Source organism: Leopardus geoffroyi, chromosome A3 (genome assembly GCF_018350155.1).
Source record: "Leopardus geoffroyi isolate Oge1 chromosome A3, O.geoffroyi_Oge1_pat1.0, whole genome shotgun sequence".
Taxonomy (NCBI): Eukaryota; Metazoa; Chordata; class Mammalia; order Carnivora; family Felidae; genus Leopardus; species Leopardus geoffroyi.
In genome coordinates this window covers 61101992-61119544 of record NC_059336.1, presented here as the reverse complement: position 1 = coordinate 61119544, position 17553 = coordinate 61101992, and the positions used below count along the sequence as shown (strand labels likewise).

At 47.4% G+C, this 17553-nt stretch overlaps 1 protein-coding gene across 3 annotated transcripts in view; it reads right to left on the bottom strand.

Moving 5' to 3' along the window:
* Positions 1-17553, bottom strand: part of CRACDL (CRACD like) — a 145239-nt gene that overhangs the window by 27130 nt on the left and 100556 nt on the right. For all 3 annotated transcript variants that reach the window (XM_045445764.1, XM_045445763.1, XM_045445766.1), the window contains exons 4-7: positions 13412-13547; positions 12900-13061; positions 6521-6748; positions 1045-2605 (exon numbers count right to left, since the gene is read on the bottom strand). In XM_045445764.1, the coding sequence (XP_045301720.1) occupies positions 1045-2605; positions 6521-6748; positions 12900-13061; positions 13412-13547 (2087 nt within the window). The remainder of the gene's footprint in view (positions 1-1044; positions 2606-6520; positions 6749-12899; positions 13062-13411; positions 13548-17553) is intronic.

The window sequence follows — 17553 nt, the reverse complement described above, 5'->3', positions numbered from 1 at the left end:
GAGCTAATTTTTTCTTACGTGTGCACTTCACCTTCCTTTTAGGGTGTGCAGTCCCTAGGAGAACAACTGCGTCCTATTTCCTCTCTGTCCACAATGCAGCACTAAAGTGGAGTCCTGGACTTAGAATAGCCACTTAAAAACATCCTGAAAGTTTTGGTTTTTTTCAAATAAAATCTGCCATGGAAAATTTCTCTTTAGGGCCCTCATCACATGCACACACGACTGGTCCGTGTAGTTTCGTTTCTGGCACACTGATTTCCATTAATAAAAGAACCCAGCAATGAAAGATGATTTAGCTCTACCACAAATACCCATTCCCAACAGATATGTTTCATCTGAAACACTATAAATAAAAAGTGACAAATGTCAAAGACATAGAAAGGTCATCTATTTTGCCTCTGCTCATTTTAAAGGGCAGTTGCTTTAGAAGATTCTTCCATTCAGCCCCAATCTTCACACCACCTCCTTTCTGGGACAGGAAGTTAACGCCCACCCAGAGGGGCTCTCCTTTTACATAAAAGGCTCGTGACTCCAATAAATGGGATGCTTCCCGCATGAGGCTGGGCCACATGAGCCTGATTATTAAACAGGAAAAAATTCTTTCTTGGGGAGTGGGGTGGGGGGAAGGTCAGAAGGACACTAAATGACAGAGGAGCCAGATGCTTCACTTATAACCAAGAAGTGCTATAAGCCCCAGGAGTACCTCCTTCTACCAAGAGTACACATATCCCAAGATTCTGGAACTCACTGAGCTTCCGATCTTAAGAAATGATAGAAGCATTTGAATGATCCCCTGAGCAGCCCATCTCCTCTCCGGGAATATGCTGCAAGATGGGTTTTTACATTTTTCTTACTTCTCCGAACTTCCACAAAATCCTGCTCTGTTTCCCCCTTCTCTGGTCTCTATTCATAACTCTGGATGAACCGTGTTAGTGGTACCGAGAGGGATTCCGACGTTTTCGCCCTTAGATCTTGCATACTCTACTGACGCCCCCACTTGCCCACGGTCCTGCCCCTTCCCCACCAGGCGGCGGGAGCTCTTACCAGCTGCCCTGTGCGGCGACCGCGTCTCTGCCGACCGGGTCTCCCGTCTTCGGTCCTGGGGCAGCGCGGCCTTGACCAGCTCCCCGGGGCCCGCGTCCGGGGACGGCAGGGGGCGGCTCTGCAGCTGCGGCTTCCGGGGCAGGGGCGGCTTGGAGGCGAGCGGCTCCGAGGGCCGAGCCTTCCCCTTTCCCTGCTCGTGCGGGGACCGTGCCCCTCGAGGGGAGGGGGCCTTTGCGACCTGACATTTCTCGTCTTTGGGGAGCAAAGCCAGCCCCCCTCTTTCTAACCGGATTTCAGCGCTGTATCTCTTTATCCCTCTTGCTTCGGCAGAGGACGCCTCTCTGTGCTTGAAGGACAGAGACGTGGAGCGCAGCTTGACGGCAAAGGGGCCTCTGTCCTCCCCCGATGTCGGCTCGCGAGCCGCCGGGCAGGGGTCTCCCGGGGCGTCCCGGGGGCTCCGGCCCGGCCCGGCCGCCGCGTCCCCCGAGTCCCGAGAGCCGCCGCCGCCGTGGGGCTCGGGGGGCGCCCGCAGGTCGTCGAGCGCCGCCTCGCTCCTCCAGGCCAGGCTGCTCCTCAGAAGCGGCAGGCGCACCGGCAAGGCGCCCGCGGGGCCCGCGTGCTCCACCAGGCGGGCGCTGCCCGAGCGCGGCCACGCCCGGCCCGACGACACGGAGAACTTCACAGCCCGCAGCTCGCTGCCTGCCCGCTCCACCTTCCGCTCGGGTGCCGGCCTCTCCGGTCCCCCCTGTGGGGGCTCCGCGGGCTCGGCCCGGGGCGGCTCGCCCTCTCCGTCCAGGGGACCGGGAACGGGCTCCTCCGCAGGCGGCTCGCAGGCGGCCGGCGCGCCGGGGCTCTCGCTCACCGCCGGGGCCTTGTGCTTCAAGCAGCTCTTGGGAGCCGAGGGGCTTGGGGCAGGGGCCTCTGGAGATCCCTTCCCTGCTCCCTCGGGCTCGGGCGCTTCCAGCGTCAGCTCCACCTCCTTCTGGACACATTGGTCTGGCCCATCTAGACCAGGGGGTGTCTCCGAGGTGATGGCAGGGTCAGTCTCGGGAGGCGTCGTGTCCCCCTCGGGGATGGAGGGGGATAATCGAATCTCGATGTCTCCAGAAGCACAAATCACCTCATCAGCTGTTTCCCTGGCTGGGGGACTTGTGCTTTCCAGGGACGGCTCCTCCCTCTGGATTTCGCTGTCAGGATTATGGTGGTGATGCGGGGAACCTTCTGGCAGAGATGGGGACTCGGAGCAGGGGACTGGGCCCGACTCGGACTCAGTGACCTCGGGGGTGGCTGGGCGGCTTGAGGTGTTATCCCCAAGGAAGCTCTCCTCCTCGGCGCTGGCACTGAGTGCAGGGCAGTGCTGCAGGCGTGCCCGCCTAGCCCGTGGCCCCCCAGATTGCAGCATGGTGGCTAGTCCTCCAGGCTCAGGGCTTCTGTCCAGTCCCACATCCTGCTGTGCAGAATTGGGGCTCTCTTCTGTGCTGATTTTGGGTAAGGACTTATCATCGTATTCCTCTTCCTCTGGGGTGCACGTCAGATCACTCAAGGATTCAGACTGTGCTCGCTGGCAGAGATAAAAAGGACAAAGACAGCATCATCATGTCAAATATGTCAAATGCCTATGACATTCCCATTTTGTATAAGCTGGCACCTAAGCAGGCACTGATACAGGGTAGGGTGTCTCTTAATAACTCCCATATTGGTCTGTTTGGAATCTTGCCTTACAAGTTCAGCTTTCAGCAGAACAATGGCAGCTATGCCCTCTAGGTAAATGGTGCTTAAGGTTCTAGTGGCTGAGCCACAAACACTGCTCTACAGAGCAAAGGGAAGGGGATCAAATCAGTTGGGTGTCTGCCATGCTTTACACTCCACACCTATTATTTCATTTACTCTTGATTCATCCAAGCAAGGAAGAATTATTTCCTCTTTGCACTTGTAGTACTGGGAGCTCAGAGAGGGCCATACTTTGGTTAAGGCTGAGCTTATTAGCTCAGGTGAAAAGCTGGTGCTCTCTCCATGACCCTGTGGTGCCTGAGAGCTAGTTTTCCATCTCAGTGCTCTCTCTCTCTCTCTTTCTCTCTCTCTCTCTCTCCAGAGATGGGCCCCAAGGTGAGGGCAAACTGGTTTGCCTAAAGGGTAATTTCATATCACATCAAACACAGTCAAAGGCAAACCACAGTTTACAAGATAAAGTCCAAAAGCATAGCTGATAGGATAAAGTCCAAACTTTTCAGTTAAGTCAAAAGTCTTATATTCTCTGGTCTTAAATTATTTCTCCTAGTCCCTGCTCAGGTCAAGCCATGCCCCCACTAGTGAATGTGCCCGACTCTGGGCCTGAGTGACTGGCTAGCTGCTCTTTCCCCACATCTCCAGGTGTTCTACCAGTAACCCCAAGAACAGTCTGAGATTCTACTCCAACAGGAAGTCTTGCCTATTGCCTGCAGCTTATGGTGCTCCTCCTCTCCCCGAGCCCTACCGGTGTGACAATCAAACACTGCCTTGTATTTTTTGAAGTCTCTGGAATTTAAATTTAGTCCAACTTCCTCCTTACTGTACCCAAAGTCAGTTGCTGCTCTCTTAGGAAGGAAAGGAGATCAAAGTAGCAATGAATCATTCAAAAGCATGAGAAAATGACCAAAAGGTTGAGGGTGTGAGGTCAATCTTTTTATAAAATTTTTTTTTAAATGTTTTTGTTTTTGAAAGAGAGAGAGAGAGAGAGAGTAAGTGGGGGAGATGCAGAGAGAGAAAGAGACAGAATCCGAAACAGGCTCCAAGTTCTGTGCTGTCAGCACAGAGCCCTACACGGGGCTTAAACCCACGAACCACAAGATCATGACCTGAGCTGAAGTCAGATGCTTAACCGACTGAACCACCCAGGCGCCCTGAGGTCAATCTTTTTAAAAAGTTCAGGACATCAGACCTCCTTTCCTTGATGTTAAGAAACGCTTAGGGAGTGTTTGCAGTAGGTTTTAGTTTTTGTTTGCTGTGTTATTTTAACATTTCCACTGGCATCTGCTTGCTAACGGAACACAGGATAAGTGGGATGTCTCTGACAACGCCTAAGTGAACTCTTGCCAAGATGCACAATTCTATTCCCATGGATTTGAAAAGAGGAAGATGTGCAAAGAAATCTACAGAAGAATTTTCAAAAGCCACAGTTTCAATAGGTGTCACGGGCCTTTTGCTACTACAGGAAATCACTGATGTTGAAACCTGTTTAGGATGTGGGTCATGCTTTAAAACTATCATAAGCCTCACTAAATGAGCATAAAGCTGAGAAGCAGGCCTGGCTGGGAGCATCCCACCCTGGGCCACTGGCAGCTACAAGGAGGTAAGGGTGGAGGGCCAGGCAGAACAAAGGTAGTGTGGAATATGGACTCGGACACTGAACAGAGTTTCTCGAGGGAACAAAGTGGCTTCTGACTTGGTCTGGGATTGTCAGCTTGGTCCTGGGATCATCAGGAAGGATGCATAGACCCACCCCCTTGCTGCTGCCGCCTCCTCTCCCCTCCTCTCCTGGGTCCTCACAGCAGCCTCACATACCCAAGAGGGGCCAGGGTACCAGGAAAGTCCTCATGGTTGGGAGGAGGGACCTCATGACCGAAGGGCAAAGGGGGCTATGAATACTCGAAGGAGAGAGGCCCTGCCTTAGGACCCAACAGTGACTCTGGTGACCACTGCCAGATACCTCTGCCCAGTCAAAAACTTCAGGTATCCGTGTCTGCTCCCTACCAAGAAGGGGAAGCAAAGAAGGAAGGAAGATATGTAAATGACAGAATTTAAATCAAGGAATGTTTACTGGACTGACTAAATGAGAATTTCTGTTACTCTAAAAAATGGGGTTCAAGAGCTAAGTCAAGTTCAAATGTAAAGAAAGAATGAGAGGTACAGCTTTGTCCAGAGGACAGTAAGGCAGGAAGTTGTATTTCCCCCATCTGGAGTATGAGTGCGACTTCTCTCTGCTACAAAGTCCTGAGCAGGCTGTGGCTGGTTACACGTACCCTTGCCAAAGCAAAAGACATCCCCATGGAAATAAACCCTAGACTTGAGGACAGAGGGAGCTGGCTCTGTCCCTGCCCTGTGGTCCCACTCAGTATGAGTATAGGCAGGTTCAAGTTCCTGGTCCTTGCCAAGTCCCACAGCACCAAGCCTGTAAATGCATTGGATGTGCAAGCACTTATACAAGTGTCCAGCTTGCACAAGGGCATACTGGCCTGAGGGTAACCATAGCTGACTTCTTTCTTCAGCCTTAGTCCCCTCTAAAGTCAACCCTGCTGGCCTGAGTTTAAAAAGCACCTACCTTCCACACGCCCAAAGGAAACCCCACTGTCTCCAGGGAGTCCCCGGAATCCTGAGAAGTCCCAGCCCACCATCCCTAGCTGAGCACCTAGCTCATCCTGGGCACTTCATCAATACCCCCACAATACTGTCTCCAAGGAAGGAGGGAGAGAATGTTGGTCTGTGAACATCTCTTTCTCAGCACTCTCATTCTCTGTGGCCAGTCTGGCCCCACACCTGCCCTCAGCTCCTCCAGGGCTGGAATACTGTGGGCATCAGGCAGTGGAGAAGTCTACAATCCTATGTGGACCTCTAACCTATGGGTACTATGAAGACAAAACACTCCACAAATGAGTTCTCGACACCCAGAACTACAAGCTGACAACTACACAGGCAGTGTGATCAAAGAGGGATCTGTCCTCACAGGGGCACAGTCCCCATGCTAATAAGTAGGTCCTTGTCCAAGGCAGAAGTCTGTGCTAGTGTGTCAGCTTATCTGTCATTGGTTCATGTCTTCATTTGTTCATCCATTCAACAAATGTGCACTGAATGCCAGCTGTGTGGTTAGCATTGCTCTAGGGGCGGGATGTAGGGCTGGGACAAGGTCTCAAGAAGACTGGCAATAAACAAGTGAGCATACACAATTATAAAGGTCACTTATGTGTGTGGCCTGTGCTATAAAGAAAGTGAACGCACTGGTGGGAAGGGAGGGCTGCTTTCCATAAGATGGTCAAGTGAGCCCCTCTGGGGAGAAGACCTCTGAGCTGAGACTCCAAGGCTAAGGAGCCAGCCAGGAGAAGAACGTCTCAAGCAAGAGATCAAGGCCTGAGGCCAGAGACAGGCCAAATCGTGTTGAGTGAGTGAGGCAGAGAATAAGAGCAGGTCTCAGAGGTAGGTAGGGCATGGTCATGCCAGGCCTGGAGTGTGGACCTTACACTCAGTGCTGTTGGAAGGCAAGGGACCCACAGCATGTAGCAGCTTTCACAGGAGGTGCTGCAGAACCAAAGGACAGATGGCATGTTTATGCAAGGAAGAGACATATCTGACGTATATTGAAAAAGATGAGCAACTCTAGCTCCTGGAGATGGTCCTACTGACCATGGGGTTTCTCAGAAGGGGCACGTGACCCTGAGGGGAGAGAGGCGGGGGTGGGTGGGAGTGGGGGGCCACCAAGTCTGCCTGTAAGAAAAAGCCCGATTACCGAAGAGAGCCGCCTCATTTTGCTGGACCGCTGGTTGCGGGGCTTAACCAGGAGCTTGTGCTTAGCTGCAGAATTGTCCAGGCAGGAGGAAAATTCTGGAGGGTAATTGAAATCAGCCACGGGTGCCAGGCTGCTGTCGGAGGTGCGGGGGGAGACACTGGCATCGCTCGCGTGCCTGGAGGAGAGCTGGTCTGGAGACTGTGGCCGGGATGAGGATACTAAAGAGACCTTCATGGGAGAAGAAGCAAACACACCAAGCATTAACTTCACGGTATGAAATGGTCCCACCAGCACATCAACTCCCTTCTTGTATGGTGCTCAGTCTTCTCATACCGTTTCTGGGCTTTACATGGAAGGACAGATTTAAAATCTGGCTCTCAACAGGGAGGGTTCCAGGACACCCCCTTAGAAAAGAGTTCCTTAGAAAAGCTGGCAGCTTTAAAAGTTGGGCCAACCCCTAACAACTTACTCATTTCCAAGGGCGTGCAGAGAACCTATGTCCTAGGCACCCTTGATGAGATAACTCTGCCTTCACCTTCCTAAGCAGGTATCTGTGATTCAGACAAGAGCCTCTTTCTCTGGTGAAACAGACCAACCCAGTTTCTCTAAGAGCAGCCTTGGTCCTGAGAGGGTGGCCCAAAGGTGTGATTTTACAGGCTGGGGCAAAAGATGTGCCAAGCCCACCACCCAGCACCCCATCGCGGCAGCTGCATTTCACTCATTCTAGAAGGTTCCTGTATCTTCATGTGTCCTCTTGGAGACATAGGGCTTTAAGTTTCCATCTGTAGTTACAAATATTTTATTAGTTTATACCTCAGCAGGGAGGCACTAAGTCAGGCAAGGGCAAAAGTGTTGTCAGAGAGGAAGGGGATTTGGGGAGTCACGTGGAAGGATGAGTGCAACACGCTGTTACCTGCCCACTGAACTTGGCAAACTCCATGACTGAGTGAGGTCTAAGTGGGTTCTGCCACAAAGACATTTGTCAGCATGAAACAGTGTGTGTGTGTGGGGGGGGGGTACCCACTGTGCACCCCTGAGCAAACACAGCCCAGATGAGCGAGGAGCAGGGAGAGAATCCGGGAGGTGCTGGGCTTCAGTTACAAATCTACCACCTACTTCTGTTCTACTGTGGTGCTCAGTATTAGGGTCAAGTTTACATTTTCCCCCCAATGTTTTTTATTTGCCAAATTTTATATGTTATACACACAACATTTACTATTGTGACCACTTCTAACCACACAGTTCAGTGGCATTAAGTATACTCATGTTGCTGTGCAACCATCTCCAGAGCTTTTACTCTTGTAAAACTGAAACTGCACCCACTCAACAACAACTCACCATCCCCCATTGTCAACTCCTGGCCACCACCACTCTACTTTCTGTCTCTATGAACTTGACTACTCTAGCTACCTCACACTGAGTGGAATCATACCGTATTTGCTTTTTTTGTCTGGCTTATTTCACTTTGCATAATGTCCTTAATGTCCATCCATGTAATAGGATGTGTCAGGCTTTCCTACCTTTACAAAGCTGAATGATATTCCATTGTATGGAAATACCACATTTTGTGTATCCATTCATCCATCAATGGACACCTGGGCTGCTTAAACATTATAGCTGTTGCGAATAATGCTTCTGTGAACATGTGTGTAGAAATACCTCTTCAAGAACTAGCTTTCAATTCTTTCAGGTATCTACCCAGAAGTGGAACTACTGGATCACAGAGTAGCTTTATTTTTCATTTTTTGAAGAACCTCCATGCTGTTTTCTACAGTGGCTGTACCAGTTTGCATTCCCACCAGTGTACAGGGGCTTCAATTTCTCCACATCCTTTCCAACACTTGTTATTTTCTGTTTCTTTGATAGTAGCCATCCTAATGGGTGCTGTGTGTTCTTTGGAACACACATTTTAACTTAAGACCATAATTTTATGCACCTCACAATGATTTAGTAAGCCCCCATGAAAATGGTCTCCTCAGGGGAGGCAGCAAACAAGATGTGGGCAGCAAGTAGACTCACAGGGGTCTGGGTACATCCTGCTCAGCTCTTCCACAGCCCTGGAGCCCTGGACAGAGCAGGCTCCAGTAGCCCCTGCTAAACTAGGGGGGACCAGACGTGTGTCACTATTAGAGAGACAAGCTGAGGCAGAGATTGTCCTGCAAGGGAACTTCCTCAGAGAAACGTATTTTCCCTGTTAACAGAAAGTTGTATTTTCTCCTGCAAGTATTAAGTTTATTCCTGCCAACTAGGAGAAGACAATTACTAAAATGAAGGGGAAAACGTTATAAATGGACCTAATCTATTTTAGTTCTCTTGTTTCAGCGACTTGTGTTCTTACGGGAATAAAGCAAGAAAAATTATTCAAAAAAATAAACCACAGGGCTCCCGGCTTCCTCTGTGCCTGTGGCTTTGGCTTCCACTGCTGTAGCTGATGACTCAGGAAGTCACCTAAGATTGGGCAGATGACACCTCTCTCAGGCAGTCCTCCCTCAGGGTCACTGGTAGAATGGGTACATTCCAAAGAACATAGAGAAGGCTTCTTCATTTTCACCGTCGTCTAGAGGAACAATGTATATACACTTGGTAAAATTTTGGCTCTTCTTTTTGTGTTTTTCTGACTGTTGTTTTTTTCTGACTCAAGAGACCAGGCAAGATGAGCTGCTTTGCAAATGCAGTGACTCTCGGGTGAGAATGATGACATCTTCTTTTTTTTTTTTTTTTTTTTAATTTTTTTTTTCAACGTTTATTTATTTTGGGGACAGAGAGAGACAGAGCATGAACGGGGGAGGGGCAGAGAGAGAGGGAGACACAGAATCGGAAACAGGCTCCAGGCTCTGAGCCATCAGCCCAGAGCCCGACGCGGGGCTCGAACTCACAGACCGCGAGATCGTGACCTGGCTGAAGTTGGACGCTTAACCGACTGCGCCACCCAGGCGCCCCAATGATGACATCTTCTGTGAGGACATGAGATGTGGTCAACGCCCCCGCCACACACACATCCCATTAACCCAAAGGAAAAACCGTCCCTGCCTCCCGTCCACTAGCTTTGCACTGTTTGAGCAGACGGTCCTGGGTTCAAACCCACTCTGGCCCCTGCATGGGTGATGGTGGGTGGGGGAGGCAGATCCTGGCAAGGAGCTTAACTTCCTAGAAACTCTGACCACAATGACCTCTGTCCCCACAAAATCCCTGCACTGGCTGTCACGGTGGGTCTTCCTACTAGGGCACTGAACTCTCACTTCTCAGTCTTTGCTGTCATTCGGAGAGTTCTTAGGGCCTGAAAAGACCAACACCTTCATGACTGAGGAGAACGGTGAGTCCAGTGTTTGATCAGAGAAGCAACTATGCGACTTGGGGTAAGGTCTGTGGGTACAGTACAGGCTGGGAAAGCTGACCTGGATTTTTGTCTGTGGGCCGGAAGCATTCACACTTGCATTGCTTGCCCCAGTTGCCCAGTTTGACCTGAAATCTGTGCTTCTGGATGATTCTGGAAGTGAATGATTTAAAAAGTCTAACAGGAGGCCCTTCGTTGGAGGAATGTGACTCACATGGGAAAATGGCCTGGAGTTCAGAGGCTTTTATGGGGGTGAACCTGAGTGACAGCTGCTTTACAGTGTTTGTCCTCAAAGAGAGGGGTTCACAATTACCTCACCTGTTAAATTAGTCAGTAACACCTTCATTACAAGACTATTGTTACACATGGAAAACAGAAATTTCAGTCCTGGCACATGGTACTTGTCCAACAAATAGTAGCTATAAAAAAAAAAAAAAAAAAGAGAGCGAGAGAGAAGGGGGGTGCTCAGCCACTGAGGAGTGGGCTGAGGGAGGCGCACGCAGGAACAGGCCACAGACGTGAAGTAGAGCCAGTGGGACCTTTCTGGGCAGGAGAGGCCTGCTGGCTTTGCACTCCAGCTGGCCTTTCCTGGTGAGGGAAGGGGAGGCACTGACCTACCTGATCTCACGAAATCCTCTCCAAAACCCTCTGAGGACACAGATTCCTACAGGTGACAGAACCTGCCCATTGCCTGGTAGCACAGCAGTGTGTGTGTTTCCACCAGAGACATGCTGTCTCTCCATGTTACCTTCCCTCATCCCCCAGGATAAAGACAACTTGCCAGCTTGCCACCCTCTACCCAGTGTTTTCTACTTAATGGTAGGACACTTAGCAGATGGCTAGTTTGATGTAATTTTACCATAAAAATCACCACGTTTCACCAGTTGTTACCTAATGTGGCAATGAGATTTTAAAAATAATTCCATGCATTTCCTGAAAAACTCATCCATCAGGAAATATCACCTTGGTCTTATCATGAAATACTTGTTCCTGGAAACCTTGTATCAAAATAATCTTTAAGTTTTTCTGTCAGGCATGTGGGCTTGTGTAAGGAGTCGTCAACAGGAAAAAAATTAAACAGCTCACAATCCCATCCTGGTGGGATTTAAAGTACCATTATATCAAATACCATGTGTTATGTAAAAACACTTTAAAGGCTGCATTTTTTCCCCATCTCAGTCAGTCCATTGTGCCCAAAAAACTTTTAGGGCATAAAATATGATCACCGTGTCTTCAAAATCTTGATAATAAAGATTATATATATATTTTTAAGTCTTAAAGCTTCCAATTTTAGGCTCCTGTGAAGCTAGTGGCTTGTTCATACTCAGAGCACTGTTTTGTCAGTAACATAACCACCATAGGAGGGACACTGAGAAGGATGAGGCCATAGCCCTGTCCAGTGTGAGTGGCTCCCAGGCAACTAAAGATAGAAGTTGTGCATCATGATGCTTTGCAGGTTTGGAGCTGGGCTCATGCCCTAATGAATGGAATTAGAAACTACCTGTTATTCTGTACTTTCCCAGTTCAATGCAGAGAACCATGGTGCTGTGAGAGCCAGAGAACTGTGGGATGGAATGAGGGCAAGTCAGTCAACTATGGCTCGTGAGGGTCATCTCCCCAACACATGGCCCTAAAACATACAAAGTCACATCTGGTCCTGAGGCTGGGGACCCTGAAGCTGCACATCTCAGAGTACAAACATGGGTCTTTCACGTGTCACCATAGGCAGCGATAGCCTGTCAAACCTTCCCTTCCAGTATTTTAAGGTATTAAGGGGTACAGGGTTGGCTCAAAGTCCAGGAAATAGGCCAAATCATCTTCCTTGTCTTCTCTTCCTTCTCTTCAACATGGGAGAGCAGGTGTGGGTAGCTCACTGTCCTCAGACTCTGCTCATGGAGAAAGCAGGGACAGGTTCACCCTAGAGCAGAATTCCAGAGAGAAGAATTCTCTAGCCAGCCCTGAGTAAACCCCCAGCCCTGGGGCTTACTTACATTCAGCTATACCACAGTCCTTCCTCTGCCTTTCATCAGTGATGCTCTGGGAACCCACAACTACACATAAATTAGGTAAATATTCTTTCCCTTGTTTTTGGAGGGGGGCTTCTGGATGTCCAAATTGAAGTGACCACTGAGTGTATTTCAGATCAGCACAGAATCTGCAAGATGATGGTTCACAATGAAACCCTGAGATTTACTGGGAACAGCTTTTGACCAGGGCACAAGTGTAGCTCCAAGAATGCACAGGGCAGGTGGGTGGCTATAAAACATGGACTCTGGCCTTAATTTGTTTTTCAAGTGTCAGCATTACACATAGAACTCCAATTCTATCCAGCCCTCAGCAAGTCTTGTCTAAAGGGAAAAATGATCATTTATGTACAAGCACATTGTATGGGCTTAAAATGGTGGCACCATGAGCAGGGTAGCTTATACAGGAGAAGGAGCTCAAGTTTTCTACCTGCTTTCTAATGGGGAAGGGTGTTATCCATGATCAACTCCCCTGCCCTACTGAGGTCATAAACACCCCTCCTGCTTGTCAAACTTTCCCTGCTTCCCTGTTTACCTACATCACACCTCACATTCTAACCCTAGATCAACAAGATCTCATGGTCCTAAACTCAGATCTGAGAGTCTAGATGAAGTCATGAATGTTCACCACTCCCTTCTCCCTCCAGCCAAATGTCATGACAACAGAAAACAGATACAAAGGTATTTCCCCTGTTTGGAGATGGGATGCCCAGTCCGGTCATCTGCCCAGACAGGAAAAACCAGGTAAAAGGGTTGATTGTATCTGACCTGTAACCATGATGAAAAATGTTACCAACGTTATATCTCCTGACAAAACAGGAATTTCTGCTCAAAGAATGAAAACAAATACAGTCCAAGGACTGACGGTGAGCTCCCACTGTTTGGGTCTGGAACACCTCCTAGCTGCATGGACCACGGCCACACCCACCCATGGGAATCTTAACAGGGGCCACCAGAGTTCCCGACTGTCCTCTGCAGTGGGCGCAGACAAAGCTGTGAGGTGGTTCAGGCTGTCACTTGCCTTTATGGTTGTGCCGGGACCAATGTCATGCAGGGACATCTCTGGGGGGCTCCTGGGCAGACCATCATCCTCAGAACTCATGCCGGTGTCATCTCCTCGCTTGGCAGGAAGACCCCCTGGAGGAGGGGGTGGCCCCATTTTCACATTACACTGTATTTTTAACTAGATTGGAATAAAGAACATTTGCTCTTATTTCCATCAGCAACTTTTTATCAACAAATCTTCTTGCTCCAATTCATTCCTTCAGGAGGTACTTTCAACACCTCTGCCTGGTGTAGCCTGGTGTAGCAGATGGAAGCACAAGAGTGTCTGCTACTAGCTCTCTTGCTCTCATCTTGAAAATGAGTGCTTATAACTAGGCATGAATCAAGATCCAATTGTAATTAACTTGGTGTGTCTGGAATGCAAATATACTTTAAGATACGTTAAATAAACCAAGCAGAAATAATTTTAAAACTTATTGATACATCTTTGACATACATACCAAGTGTCACTGCCAAGGAAAACTTTACCTGTAGGGCTTTAATCCGGTCACACACATTTTCTTGGGAAAACACCCGCACAGGTCGAGTAGGATCCTGTCCAGACTCAGGAATGAAAATACTGTCATGTGACAGGGCCCGGCTGCCCAGCGCACCCCTCGACTCCCTAGGATAAAAGAGGCACTGTGAAACTCTGTTCTCCTCCATCTCTCCCTCGGGGTGCTCAGGATGAACAAGGGGGTTGGGGCTAACGGCACATCATACAATAAGCCTTCGGTTACATTTCTTTTTTAACGGCTTCTGACTCCAGTTTATCCCAACCCTGTCAAATACCACAGTCAACTATTAAGAGCATTGCAGAGATAGGAATTTTCCTAACAGGTCTGAAGACTGTGTGAATTCTTTTCATTAATGGGAAAACCAGGGTCTGACGAGGTGTGAGGTCCATGACAGCAAGCCTGTAGAAAGGAAGGGTTGGCAGGGCTCCTCGGCTGGCTGGGGGGTTGCACAGAAGACTGGCATGGATGTCCAGGGAAGATGAAATCATTCCTTGTGGGCCAACATGCAGCCCCTCAGTGCACTAGAGGCTGTTTTTGCACAGCAGGCTGAGGGCCTGTCTGACGGAGGCATCCTTGCAAGGTGGTCCAAAACACACATCCACAGGCTGGGTTTGAAATGAGAATTGCAAATCTGCTAAGCCATGCCCTCTTTTCGTTACCTGATATGATCTGTGCAATCCAGCCTGTGTGCCTAGGTCCTGGAATACAGATGGTGGGCATTTCTGTCATCATCTCAGCCTCTGCCACAGCTCTGAGCTCAAGACTCCAATTCAGAACTGAACCCAAAGGACTCATTTCACAAAATGTCCTAAGAGGATGTGAGAGTTGGTTGTCAGATTTTCCTACTGGCAGTGACTGCCTGAACAATAGATGGAAGGAGATGATTGAGATCCGATGATGAAGGAAGGAAGGCCCGCCCCTACAGGCACTGGCCATCTTGTGCTCCACACTCCCCCACCTCCAGGCTGCCCCAGGCATCCTGTCCTCTGTGAGGCATTGAGCACTCTTAGGGGTGGTCCTGCTCCACTGCAGATCACATTGTGTTGGTTAACGATGCTTTCCAACTTCTTTCTAGCCCACAGTTGTGAGTCTGCAAGTGGGGAACCTATGGCTCCCAGAAGGGTGTGTCCTTACACTTCTCGGAAGGCATCAGGCCAAGTGAAAGAACTAGATGGGCCCTTCCTGCCAAAGGCAGCTCTTGTCACAAAGATCACAGGCACACCTGGGTTTCCTTCCTACAGTAGGGTAGCCCATGGCCATGCCCACTGGAAGTCATAACCACTGCCTGAACACCTCCACTCTGGGGGTGTAAGTAGGAGTTGAGACAGCATGAAAAGGCCTCTGCCATTTCAACGATACACTGGCAAAAACACCAAATGTCATACGTTCAAGGCCATTTGCTACATTTATAGAAGCAAAAGACTATCATCAACCCAATGACCTTCAGTAGGTATCTGTATAAACCATGGAAACTTTGCAGCTGACCAAGTAGGTAAGGGGGAGCTCTGTACACAGGCAGCACCAGACTGCACTAAGTGAAAAATAAAGCAGAGTGCAGAACAACATGTCAGCTCTATGTGGAGAAGGGGTGTATGACTGTAGGTGAACATATGTGAATAGATGTGTTGTTTGTGCATATTTTAAGAAATAAAAATAGAGAGGTAAGTAATAAATGAATAAAAATAGTTACCTTTAGGGGGAAGGACAAAACAAGATTGGGAGACAGGGTTCCCAGGTACTTATTTGTACATTTACAATTTTGTCTTTGAAACTACGTAAACATTTTATGTAGTTAAAAGACAAAATCAAACAAAAAGGGAAACAAGATAATCTCTAAAACTAGAAAACAAACGGAAACAAAGAAGCCTAATTTTATATCACATTGTTGGCATAACTGTACAGAGAAAAGAATGAGTTTAAGTGATTTTAATTCAACATCCAAGTGGCTTTTGACTCTACGTTCATAATAGGATAAATTCCAAGAACAACAACAAAAAAAAAAAAAACAAAAACAAAAAACAAAAATAAGAAATTGCGCTCAGTTTTATTGGTAGCAATATTGATTTTTAAAAACATTTTTAAAGTTTATTTATTTATTTGTTTTTGAGACAGAGAGAGAGAGAGAGCAGAGAGATTGGGAGACAGAGAATCCCAAGCAAGCTCTGCACTGCAGAGCCTGACACAGGGGCCCTAACCCACAAACTGTGGGATCATGATCTGAGCCAAAATCTAGAGTCAGTCATCCAACTGACCGAGCCACCCAGGCATCCCAGTAATATTGATTTTTAAAAAGAGTAGAGGACAATCCTTATAGAGTGTAACCTATACTCTAACCTATAACCTAAAGCGGGGTAATGAAATTATTATTAGTATACTGTACAATAAAGAAAATGAACAATTTTGTTAATATCACTAGGAACCAAGATTCCTAGTATAGAAAATAGTGAATTCAAATAATCAAAGTAAAAATTTTGTCTTATTAAACTTGAACTGGAAATACCAGTGAGTTAGTGATTTATTTTTCTCTTAAAACGCATTTCCTAATATACCTACTGAAGAAGTCTAGAAGCAATGACAGCCAACTAGCAATCATCACCCCTAGCAGCCAGAATGGTCTCTAAAGACCATTTCACACCAAAAAGAACCAGGACCATGTGAAGAGATGTCTGATACTAGGTCTAGGATAGGAAACGCACAAAATAAACCTGGGATTTCTCATTGTACAGGAAAGCAGGGGAGATTCAAAGACAAATGGGGTCATGTCAAAAAAACCCAGGAACTAATTTGAAGTAACTTCCAAAGTGCAAGATGAGACACTATGAGCATAAAAATGAATAAAGACTGTCATGGTTTAAAGCAAATCAAATATATAAAAATCCATGCACTCACAATGATGTAAAAAAAAAAACAAAGAGAAAAGAAAAAAAACAAAACTCATTGGTCAGTGTTGGAAGTTAGGGTACCAGCTCGGGTACCAGGTCATTACTCTGAAGGTAGATTGGTAAAAGGAGAACGAGGCATTATTCTGCCTTTCCTGGAAAAACTGCATGTCAGAGAAACCAAGGAATTTATGAAGGAAAGGTCTCCTTCATGAAAAAAATTCCAGCTAATACATTCAGAATGCATGACAGGATTAGAAAAAACACCATTGTGCAATAAAAGAATGGATCTAGGCAATGACCATAAGCAGGTGTTAAAATCACTATATGAAGGTTTGTAGAGCTATCACACTGAGAGAGACCCCCTGAACCCACTGCTCAGTCTTAGTGTCATGAGAAGTGGGGCAACCAGAGAGTATGTGCCTCATGAGGTGATGTGACAGTAAGTATCCAGTACCACCTTGAACCTAAATCTAATTAAATATCTAGATCCATCTAACATTTTGCAAGAGATTCAGAGACTATAAAAATGAGTTCAATCATACCAAGAGAAAGCAAATCCAGAATGTGGGATATTGGCCAGAGAAAATTACCCTGCTTCTCCATCAGATCAATGACATGAAACAAAGCAGGGTGGCGGGGGAGGAAGAGGGAAAATCGTTACAGATTAAGAGGCTTAGAAAGCTTAACAACACAGACACAATAAATGGGTGTCAGCGTTTTGAAACCACAGGGTCCCATGTGGTTTGCCAGCATTAATGTATGTTGGCAAATGGAACTCTTTTGCCCATGGTGATAGATGAGAAATTGCTGTAGAATCTAGAAGGCACACACACAGACTCTCAAAGGGGCTAAATACTGCCCCTAAGATTTTGTCCCTTACATAGTCAATTAATTTATAATAAAGCAGCCAAGAATATACAATGAAAAAAGGATAGTCTTTTCAATAAATGGTGCTGGGAAAACTGGATAGCCACAAGCAAAAGAATGAAATTGAACATGAAATTTCAGTTTCAGTATTTTTTCATTCTACACCATAAAAAAATAAAAATGGATTAAAGACTTGCACAGAAGACATGAAATCATAAAACTCCTAGAAGAGTTACCACATAGGTAGTAAGTGACCTTGACATTGGTGTTGGCAATAACTTCTTGAATTTGACACCAAAAGCAAAGGCAACAAAAGCAAAAATGAACAAGTGAGACTACATCAAATTTAAAAGTTTCTGCACAG